General features: G+C 29.9%; 1 protein-coding gene across 1 annotated transcript; it reads right to left on the reverse strand.

The window, feature by feature from the left end:
- Positions 1–576: 576 nt before the first annotated feature.
- LOC106792808 (TPR-containing protein DDB_G0280363-like) lies at positions 577–3,785 on the reverse strand. The gene is made up of 3 exons (XM_014759329.1): positions 3,500–3,785; positions 1,270–1,438; positions 577–1,155 (listed from the first exon to the last, which is right to left on the reverse strand). Exons 1-3 carry the CDS (start codon positions 3,783–3,785, stop codon positions 612–614), a joined length of 999 nt encoding a protein of 332 aa, XP_014614815.1. The 3' UTR covers positions 577–611.
- Positions 3,786–11,960: the final 8,175 nt, after the last annotated feature.

Consider the following 11,960-nt stretch of genomic DNA (forward strand, 5'->3'; position numbering starts at 1 on the left):
TTCATTTTTTTATGTCTCTTATAAACATACACATAAACAAATGTATTCCGTTATTATTCATTGTAATTGATTTTAGATAGGGTTTTTGTTTTTGTCTTTTCAATAAAAGATAATTAAAAAAAAAAGTAATATTTTTATAGACAGAGTAATATATTATTTGTAGAGCTCAAAGGATTAATTTCTTTCTTTCTTTCTTATTGTTGTTGTTGTTTTCTTCATTCGTTGCTTGAAAAACAATTAAACACGCGAATTTTAAATGGCTCCCTTATCATCTTAGACTTTACATTTGGCGAATTAAGACGTTAATTTTGAAGTATTTTAAGTACCTTGAAAACGAACGTAACGTAACCTAGTTTCAGAGAAAAAAAGTTCAATTAAAATAATAAAAAAAAAAAAAAAAAAAGAACAAATAAAAAAAGATCATACATAAGATTGACAATTATTCTTCAACATTTACATTATAGAGCATGATCTCACAGATCTATAATCCTACTCGAATTGAAACCTAATATCTATATATATATATATATATATATATTTATTTGAGATTTATTATTTAATTGTTAATAGGTTAATTTTGATTTCATTCCAAAGTATTCGTCATTATTATTTTAAATTTCTTTGTTTAAAATGATTCCGCATGGTTGTACAACGTCTACGTTTATCAACCTAGGCCTCTTCGAGCTTGATTTCTTCTCATCCTTTTTAAGTAACTCTTCTATCGAATAGGGATTCCGTTTTTTTTGTACCGGAACCGGTCTATTCTCAACAGGTATTTCATTACCCGTTACCGTCGTATTCGTTTGTTCTTTTTCCGTTTCAATGATTCTTTTCGATTGATTCTGTTGTTGTTGTTGTTGTTGTTGCTGTTGTGGTTGTTGTGGTTGTTGTTGTTGTTTATCCATTTCCAATGGATTTACCGGTGGTGTTGGATGTCTTACAAATGCACTCCGGTCGCTTCCTATTTTCTGACCAAGTTCCAATATAATTCTACCACTTTGAAATGATTTATATTGATCCTGGGATTCATTATTTTCTTCCAAATCGCTTTTGTCCAATGAATCATCGCTACCTGCCATAGAACTCGAACTTGATTTTAATTCAACTTGATTTTGTACGCCATTTTGATCGGCCAATCTTTCGGCGTCCAATGATCTACAAAAATTCGACAAATTAATAATTTATATATTATTCTATTGAATTTTTTTTTATATATATATATTGGATATTTTATTCGTTAATATTTAATTTTGTTTAATTGAAACATACGTTAACGATTGCATTCCATGATGTAAATGTAACGTCGTAGCTTGATAAAGGGACGAATAAAAACTTGGATTCCAAGATGGCGTCCCGTTGTTTCCAGAACTCGTTGAAATTTGCAACGGTCCTAATGCACCTGGGTAAAATAATTGATAGTCTGTTCTCATTAATGATTCTGTAACAAAACAAAACAAACAATTTCCGATCATAAATATTGTATATATATGTTAAAGAATAAATTGGGTTTATTCTCGTCGAAGAAGAAGAAGAAGAAGAAAAAGAAGATAAGGGGGTTCACGAAAAAGACGAATATTTATCTTCAATCTTTACCGATGAATATAATTATTAGATAAAATCGATCATTTTGTTTTGAATTAATAATAAATCGCGTGTTAATATAACTTATCATTTGTTGCTAATAATAAATGTGAATTGAAGTTTGACGTCACAACATGGGTGAGATGATATCGAGTGCCCTTAACGTTATGCAACCCGTCTCATTTGTTTGCTCAATTGATTTAGTTGCTGGGTGGTCCCCTTTTTTCTCTCCGCCATCTTTGATATTTCTTTCGTATCCGTTTTAATGAAATTGATTTCAATGAGAATTATAAATAAATTATGAACTATGATTTTTGAATTTATTCAGTTTAATTTACTAACGTAACATGTTAGGAATAAAAATGAAAAATGTTGTCTATATTTTCATTCGATTTCTATCCCTAGGGGTATATATTTATTTAAAAAGAAAACAAAAAACAAAAGAAAAATTAAAAATAAACAAGCAAAGGAAGAATCGTCTGATGCAAAAATTGCATAGGTCACGAAAGCGGAATGATTTAAATTTGCGGATCCTTTATTTTTATTCTCCGGTCCAGAGAGGATTCATCAAAGTTCGCGTGTTCTTAGACTGACGAGTCAATCATACCGAGTACCAAAATCTTTGCACAAATTTCTTCTCGACTATCGACTTTCTCCATAACTTTTTTCTTCTTCTTCTTCTTCTTCTTCTTCCAGGCTAATCGAGACTAAAAAAGGGTAAGAAAATAAAAAGAAAACAAATAAAAAGGAAAAGAAGATTTGAACGAAGTTTTAGACCAATTACGTGTTAGAGACAGATGTTTAAGGGGGATCCTTGACTGATTGTCAGATAAATTTAATCGACAAATATATTTTAATATATAAATCTATTGATTAAATTACCTTGGAATTAAAAATTATGACGGCAAAATTAAATATTGAATATAATTGGACAGAACAAAATGGGGAAGTACTCTTTGGAAGCAACATTGGAAAAGAATTTAGATAAAAATTATCGTCGGATAATAACACAGTACAAAATTCCCTAGCTTTATATAAAAATAATTAAAATATTAAAAAAAAAGTGATAAAACAAAATGAAGAAGTATCTTTGGAAGTATTTCTTCAATACTGAAAAACATTTCTAAAGTAAACCGTTAATTAATAAACCAACAAAATTCCCCTAGCTTCTTGAGTTTATTTAAAATACCAAAGAAATAATCAAAACAAAATGGAGAAGTACCCTTTTGGAAGCAACATTGGAAAAGAATTTAGATAAAAATTATCGTCGGATAATAACACAGTACAAAATTCCCTAGCTTTATATAAAAATAATTAAAATATTTAAAAAAAATAGTAAAACAAAATAAAGAAGTATCTTTGGAAGTATTTCTTCAATACTGAAAAACATTTCTAAAGTAAACCGTTAATTAATAAAACAACAAAATTCCCTAGCCCCTTATAAAAATAATTAAAATATTAAAAAGAGAAATGGGGTAAAACAAAATATAGGGAAGCAACATTGGAAAAAAAATTTACATACAATTATCGTCGGATAATAACACGGTACAAAATTCCCTAGCGCTTTACATAACAATAATTAAAATATTAAAATAAAAGTGATAAAACAAAATGAAGAAGTATCTCTGGAAGGTATTTCTTCAATATTGAAAAAAAATTTCTAAATAAAACCGTCAATTAATAAAACAACAAAATTCCCTAGCCCCTTATAAAAATAATTAAAATATTAAAAAGAGAAATGGGGTAAAACAAAATATGGGGAAGCAACATTAGAAAAAAAATGTAGATAAAAATTATCGTCGGATAATAACCCCGATACAAAATTCCCTAGCGCTTTATATATAAAAATAATTAAAATATTAAAAGAAAATAAAAAACAAAAAACTAGTAAAAAACAAAATGTGAGGAGGGGAATTACCTCTGGAAGCAACATTGGAAGAGATTTGCGAAGTATATCCGGTGGATGAAGTTCCTTCGATTCCAGGATGATCCGTGTGTAGTCCACCACCCCTGAGAATTCGGTTAACCGATGAAACGGAAGGTAAGCTTTGTGGATCGCAAGCACCTTGTCTGGCAAGTTGTTCGCGTATTTCCCAGGCAAACATCGTCGGCTGTTCCTGTTTCATTCGGAGAATTTTCTTAACGACCGTAGGCGTTGCTACTTGCTGCAATTCCAATATAAACACATACATACAAACAAACATTGGTCTCGGTTAACCCGTAACGAAAACTTTTGTGTGTCATTTAAACGGAAATAGATGCGAGACAAACAAATATTGCACTTTTCTTTGTGTTTCTTTTTTTTTTGGTCCAATAGTCATTTAAGAAACAGTCTCGATTCCCCTAGTTAGTTACATTTGAGGTTAGAAACGAGAATTCTACGATAGGTCGTAAAAGATTTTAACTTCAATATTATCTTCTTCTTACACACGGAAAGCCATTTACATTCTTCCTAGTTATATATAGTTAGGGAATAGTGGTACGGAGTGGGGAGGGGGACCGATTACGAGGGAATATTTAAATTTTACGATCCACCTTTTTATCCAAGGACATGATCCAAGATCTAATAAGTTTATTTCTAACACATTCTATATAGATATTATTGAAATAAGTTATCACATTTAAATAGACGAATACTTGTTAGATATATCAGAAATCTGATATATCATATATATAAAGAAATAAAATGATCGTGTCGTCGATTTCGAAATGCAAACTAAACGATGGGAAATGATATGAAAAATAATCGACAGGAAAGAGAATGTGTCCTGTACTGGGCATATGTCGAGCACAGGTGAAGAGAAGAGGATCCATAAGAGCGCAGGCAGCAGGGTCAACGATCAAGATAAGCAAGTAAAGTCCGGTAGGTGGGTTGTTATAAACCTACTACTACTACTACATACATTATTTCGATTTTAGACGATCGTGTTTTGGGACAGTACGAAACGGAAAGAGAACTATAGTCATCTGCCAGCCCCATTTTTGTCCTTCCATGTTTATAACCTTTTAGGTTATGTTCATTTCGTCTTTTCGTTGGTAGAAAAGAAAAAGAATGATTTTATCAGTGGTTCTCAATGATCAAAATCTTCAATGATTTATTATATCTTGTTCTCAGTACAGATGTGTTAGATATACAAAAATATATTATTATTATAGAAATGATTAATAAATAAGTATCGTAGGTAAATATTGGACATTAAAAAGAACTAGAATTTAGTTTTGATTAATTGAACGTTTCGGCCCCTTTATTGGGACTTATTAAGCAACTTAATCTATAAAGTTCAGTGTCTTTTTTACTTAAGCAGACATACATTCTTGTAATATTTGAAAAACTAAACATTTAAACTTCGTTATCTCTTAATCCGTTATATTTGAACACTTAAACAAAAACGAAAAAAATTCTAGAAAATTTAATAGATTTTCTTTTGCTTTGTTTTTGTTTCCCCTTCATTGGTTATTTCTCTCTCGTTGGATTTTTTTTCTCTTAAAAAAAAAAAAATAGTATTTTACTTGATAGCGCATTTAAGTTCTACAGTGATTCTCAATTTCAAAGTGATTCTTATAAATTTGACTTGCTAATGAGTATTCTTAAAAGAGGGGGACTAAGTTTTTTAATGGTATATACAAGACAACAAGAGAGAAGCCGCGCCGCCACCGTTGATAATTTCATGCTAACGGTATGGAAATGTTATTCGAGTTTCATACTGAGATTTTTCAGATCGTCGACTCGTGCCAAAGGCGACGAACCGAGAAACAGGGGAAGGTAAAAAGAATACAAGAAACAAAGACTAAGATAAGAATTAACGAATCTTATTTCTTTTCATGATTTTTAATTACTTTCATGATCTCTTTCATTTATTTTCAAATGTGTAATTAGTAAATTATTACTGAAAAGTATACATCTTTATGTTATAAAACATTTTTCTCTCTATTTTATAAATAAATAACTTCTTCTTTTATATTTTCAGTAATACTTTATATTTATTAGACATCGAGTTTTCATTAATATATATATTTAATATTAATATTTTTATTTCATAATAAAACATTTGTTGTTACAATTAGATTTTGTTATTTGTTATTGAAACAGAATAAATGAAAACTAACCTATAAAATTTATTTTCACAATTTAACTTCTATCTATTAAATATATATCTATATATATAATACAAAACATATAGATATTGTTATATATAAATACATAAGAAAACAATAAACCTATGAATACCAAAATACAAAAGAACACCATTATTAATCTATAAACTAATGAACTTTCGAACAATACATAACCTAAAAAAAAAAGATAAAACCTACAAACACCTATATAACCTTTAAAACAATGAAAACCAACATCATATTACTATCAAAATTAAATCAATGAATAAAATAATATCAATCAAAAAAAAGAAATATCATATAAGATGAGATAAATTTCATGAAAATTCAATGAGTTATTGAAAATTTGGAAGATTGAGAGCTACTGTTAGGGTACCTCCACGATTAAGGGCGGTTATGGCAACAGAGAGAGAGAGAGTTCAGGACAAGGAGGGTTAACCTAATAGTTTCAGAGGGTTAGGACAAGCCTCGCGTGCTACCAGGAGCATCTCAGATTCTAATCTGACACTTCCGTCGTCGTTGCCACAATTACCTTGGTCGACGTTGTGTATACGGTGTCCTAATGTCTCTCTCTCTCTCTCTCTCTCTCTCTCTTTTGCAACCTAGCTATCCCTACATTACGAACAACCTCTCCATACGCGTGTACTCGCTCACACGGTCGAGGAAATTGGTTTGGCAGGACGGACATATGGCGCTAAACGTTAGATAACGCAAACCGTTCGAACAGGTTGACCAACTCGGTAATTACTGCACGAACCTACTATATATACATATATATATATAGGAGTTTGTAATTGTGTTCTATGTATGGGTTTGTATGTTTGTGTATTTGTGTACATCCTAGCCGATAAGGACAACCAACAATCTTCGAACCTGTTTTCTTTTCCATTCCTTTTCTTTTCTTTTTTTTATTGTGTTTCAAAGAAATATACAAATGATGATTTAAATCTTCTTTGATATATATATATGTGTATCAAATTTAATATAATAAATTAATTACTATACTGAGACCATTAAAGGTATGATATATAAGGAAGGGATTATCAGGTTAGTTCAAAAGTTTGTGCACATTTTTGCGAATTTTCTATTCCTTTTCTTTTATTTTTTTCTTGTGTTTCAAAGAAATATACAAATTATGATTTAAATCCTTTGATATATATATATATATATATCAAAAAATTCATTAAATGAATTATTAATTATTATACTGAGACCATTAAAGGTATGATATATAAAGAAGGATTATCAGGTCAGTTCAAAAGTTTGTGCACATTACATTATCTACAAATTTCGCAAACATGTGTACGAACTTTTGGATTGATCTGATTCATGCTCTGAGTTAGGTAATATATAAATAAATGAGAAGTATACTGTACTTATTGTATGCAATTAAAATATGAAACTTAATTTAGATCTGATAGAACAGAAGGATCAATATAATATTGATTTTTAATGTAGAGGAAGTAATATGAATGAATAAAAATGCGAGAATTATTGTAAAAAGAATGTAAGATTTATTAGAAAGACAAATCTTATTTTCAAAATTTCATACTACTCGAATATTAGTCTTTCGTTTATTCATATTAAATCGTTAAGTATATTAAACGTCTGATTATTTTTATTACTTTCGATTCGAAATCGAAGATATCTCGGATATTTAATTGTGAATTATAAATTTGTATAGATTTTGATTGTGAAATGAACTTATTAAATCGAAAGATAAATAATTTGTCGTTTAAAATATATAAATTTAAAAAATGTCCTTATCCTATAATTTGTTTAATATATTTTATATATTGAGTTATTAAATTTTTCTATTTTTTGTATTTCTTCGAAAAAAAAGTAAAACTACGTTGTATACTTTAAACGATTCTAATGAATAATAAGTTATTGTTTAAAAAATAACGTTTATTATATATTTAATACGATATCAAAGAATCATTATCAAGATTTTATTCGACAGATAGAATATTTAAAGCTGGGAAGCTTTAATCTAAGTGATATATTCATTTGAAATTGAGGTTATGTTGATATGAACATTTACAAATAACCCCATAAATAGGTGTCGAGTTCTATGAATCGTTGCAATTCGTCAAAATAAAATAGAAGAAATTCATAAGGACTTCATTCATCGGGTAGAGAACACATTTTCTAGCTTTCTTCTTTTTTATCCCTTTCTATTTTTTTCCCTCCTTTTTTTTTTTTCTTTCGGTAACCCACGTTTTCTCTTCCATCTAAATCATTCATGTTGAAAAGGTAAACATCGTATATGACTAGTCCGTTAAGATCTTAATTACCTGATAAACCTGGAAAACTGAACGTTTTTCTTTTTATCTCTTTTTCTTTGTCTCTCTCTCTCTCTCTCTCTCTCTCTCTCTCTCTCTCTTTCTCTGTTCGTAGGGTAGAACTTAAAAGTATCAATCGATCCAGACAAAAAGTTTTAAATCGATAAGTTAAGAAGAAAAACAAATGTGAATTAAATAAAATTCTAATTAAACAAAAATCAACAATATTGTATTTTCTTTTGTTTTATTTATTGGGGAAACCTCTTTCTTCATTTAACAAACATACGTGCTAATTCTTGATAAGGTATCACAGTGAACTTGTACATAAAAAAGAAGTAGAACTTAATTTAATTAAGTTGGACGTTTCGTTCCTTTATTGGGATTTCTTCAGCAACTCTAATTTTTACAGTTCAGGGTGTATTTTTCATTTGGGTGGACATACATTTTCCTTTTTATTAATATTCCCAACACACAAAAGATCTAAATTTTCGTTAAATATTCGCTCGTTATCATTTGAAACTCTCAACAAAACTCATTAAGTTCTATTTCTTGTTTATGTCCAAGTTCCCTGTGATACCTTGTCAAGAATTATAATTTAGGACTAGAGAAATAATGAATTAAATACGTGCTAATATTATTCTAACGTGAAAAAAATGGACAAACAATCAATTGTACTCGGAATCTCACACTTAAGAAACTAAATTTGATCAACTATCCAAAAAAAAACACTAATTCTGAACAAAACAAACAAATGTATACGTTCAAAACTGTTCTTATACTATAAATACTTATACATAATCGCAAAAATGTTTGTTTGTTTTACGATATATTGTATGATTGATTAATTACTCCACAAAAATGAAGACGAATGTTTTTTTAAAAACAAACAAACAAACAATTGACAAATGGGCCTCCTATCTTGCAGACCACTTTCAAAAATAAACCGTTATGAAAGATAGATGAAATAAAACTTAACCTAGAAATGTGAGTAAAATACAATAGATATTAATCATTCTCATACATGTTGACCTTGTTTGTCGGAATAATTTGATCATCCCCCTATGACGATCAGTAGTAGTCAGGTTCGTTAACTTGCGAACGAGTTAACCGTGTGTCATTAAGGCGGCAAAAATTTCAATGTTCTTTTCTACCTGTGTTAAAATGAGATTCTCCTTGTTCACAGCTGTGGTGAAAGAACAAGTGGGTTCTTTCGGGACATTACATTTACTTACTTGCTTGCTTGCTTGCTTGCTTGCTTACGAATGCCACTACCAACGAGAAAGAGAAAAGAGAAAGGAAAGAGATCAAATGTTGGAAAGAGATATAGCAACGATTTTTACATTCCTCTCTCTCTCTCTCTCTCTCTCTCTTTCTCTCTTTTTCTCTTTTTCCTGGTTTTGTTTTTTTCTTTTTCGTTGCCCATGACGTTCCACTTTATTACCTTCGCTCCTTCGACTGGGCGTGCATTTTTCATGAGACAATTTTCTCTCTCGTGATGTCGTCCCATTATCCTCTCTCTCTCTCTCTCTCTCTCTCTCTGTCTTTCTCTCTGTCTCTTTCACTCTCTTTCTCTCTATCGTATCGTATTGGAGCGCACGCGTATGCTTACAGATAACAGGCGAAAGTACTTACGAGGACACGCATCGAAAATGTTACCTCATGTGTACGGGAGAAACACGTGTAGATCGTCTCGATAGTTTGGTAATTAATTCCATCGCTCGTATGCCAAATTGAACGATCCGCTTAACTTAATAGAAATTATATTCTATATTAGATTAATCCCTGATTTTTTATTTGTATATGTATGTGTTTGTATATATATATATGTATATGTATGTGTATGTATATATGTATCTCGTTTGAAGATATTRATCGAATCAATTTTTGATTAAGTAGTCCGCCATTTTTCTCCCGCCATTTTCCGTCCGCCATTTTGTTTTTCAAAAAGATAACACACCAGGCTCTTAATAATCMTCGATAGACAATTATGCACGAATATTCATTTTTCAAATAAATTAAATTACTTTTACGTATGGGATCCTGCATTTTTAAGATTTGGGTCTACACACAATTTGTTTATCATTTAATTTTAATTATATATTATTTTTTGCAAAAAAAATCTCGTAATTAATAAATATCCAGTGCAAAACGTATAAAATGTATTATAATTTATTTCTAAATTAAAAGAAAATGTATTACTCTTATTATTATATAAAATTTTGTTAAAATCTTATTTTATATTAAATGCTTGTTTGTTCTTTTTTGTTCTTTTTTTTTTTAAATCGATCATTCGACCACTCACGGTAGGAATAAGTATACGTACATAATGTCGGTAGGTTTGATGTTGAAAAAAAAAAAAGGAAAGGAAAGAAAATGAGAGAAAGAGAAAAAAAAATATATATATATATAATATTTCTCGACAAGATTCGAACCTGTGATCTCAGCGTGGGAATTAAACGCGTTACACGTTACCCTACCGATGTTATTGACTCGAAGCGTGCAATTAATGGATGTACACAATGCGTTGAAATGTCAAAAGTTCAAATCGATTTTCTAGGAAAACACCTGGTCACTAATGTCTCGTATTTGACAGGTGTATTATAATAGATGTTCTTTTTAATTTAATACCGCTTACCTTTTAGATCCTAGGATCATAGAGTGCTCTCTTTTATATTTTAACTTAGTATTAATTAATAAAAGGTGTTCTTAATGGACGAAAATGACAATGGAAGAAAAAAAAGAAAAAAAAAAAAAAAATAGGAACTTAAAGGGATAGATTCTTTTTAGTTAATTCTACACACACACACACTGATATACACGGGCGCGTGTGCACACATACACGCGAGTTTATGAGCGGACAATTTTGAAAAGGTGAAAAAAAAAAAAGAAAAGAAAAGGAAGACCCCGCGCTCGTTATTCAATTATCGATCAATTTTTTTTAATTATCGATCATTTTAATTACCGTAAAAGGGTCTACTTTAAAGGGTCTATACTATCTTTCGATCTAATTCCTATAGCGAGAGTAAGATGCAGGTAATAATATCACGATAAAGATCTCGACAGATTCTTTCTTTTAGTTTTTTTCTTTTCTTTTTCTTTTTTTTTACTTTTCACTTTTCTTTGATCTCTTCCTACGAATGATCTCTCTCTCTCTCTCTCTCTCTCTCAACTGAATAAACGATAAAATCGATATAGATAAATATCTCGGATTCGTAATGGAAAGAACTTTTTAACCTACAAATGTATAATATTTTTCTAAAAGGTTTTATAATTATCCCCTCTCCCCCCCCTCTTCCTACACCTCCTACCACCCCAACCCTCAACTCTCGTCACCCCGTGTAACAATAAATTCATTCATGATTTTTCGAATTTGTCTACTTATACAAAAGTGGGATGCATTATATTCTTTAGAAGATATTTCTCATACGTATAAAACCATAGAATTATATTCTCATTAGTGTGCGTGCGTGTGTGTGTGTGTGTATCTGAGTTTCCATATGTGAGTACGCGTAGAATCATGCGCCTAAGGGTTCTATCAGCTGTTAAAGTAGAATTACATTAACTCGAAAATCGTTTTCATCATTTTCTACGATATCATCAAAACACGTGAGAGACTCGAAGAAAATGTTCTTTTTTTTCCCCCTTTTTTTTTTTCTCTTTTTTCTTCCTTATCCGAAGAAAATTTCTGTTTAACGGTATATATAGTGTATGGTGGTGCGGTGGGGGGAAATGATTTTAAATTAAAACTTTTCATTGGATTTTGTTCAGGTTAGAATATCACGAGCCCAAGAAAAAATGTGGCTCGATCTATTTTATTAATAAATATTCCGATTGACGATGAAAATCAATTTTTTTTTTTTAAATTATACAGGCTTGGTTGACGATAAAATGAATATCATTTTTTTTTTTTTTTTGTGTGAATATCTCTGATTAAAAATAATTGTTGGAATATATAATTAAATTATATATTATATATTT

Source organism: Polistes canadensis, unplaced genomic scaffold, assembly GCF_001313835.1.
Source record: "Polistes canadensis isolate GaletaPanama2010 unplaced genomic scaffold, ASM131383v1 scaffold_726, whole genome shotgun sequence".
In the NCBI taxonomy this organism is placed as follows: Eukaryota; Metazoa; Arthropoda; class Insecta; order Hymenoptera; family Vespidae; genus Polistes; species Polistes canadensis.

Coding starts and splice junctions, on each gene's coding strand:
- LOC106792808 (XM_014759329.1), bottom strand. CDS start 3,785: ATGTTTGTTTGTATGTATGTGTTTATATTGGAATTGCAGCAAGTAGCA. Junction 1,439..3,499: donor TTCCAATGTTGCTTCCAGAG/GTAATTCCCCTC, acceptor GTTTTGTTACAG/AATCATTAATGAGAACAGAC. Junction 1,156..1,269: donor CATGGAATGCAATCGTTAAC/GTATGTTTCAAT, acceptor GAATTTTTGTAG/ATCATTGGACGCCGAAAGAT.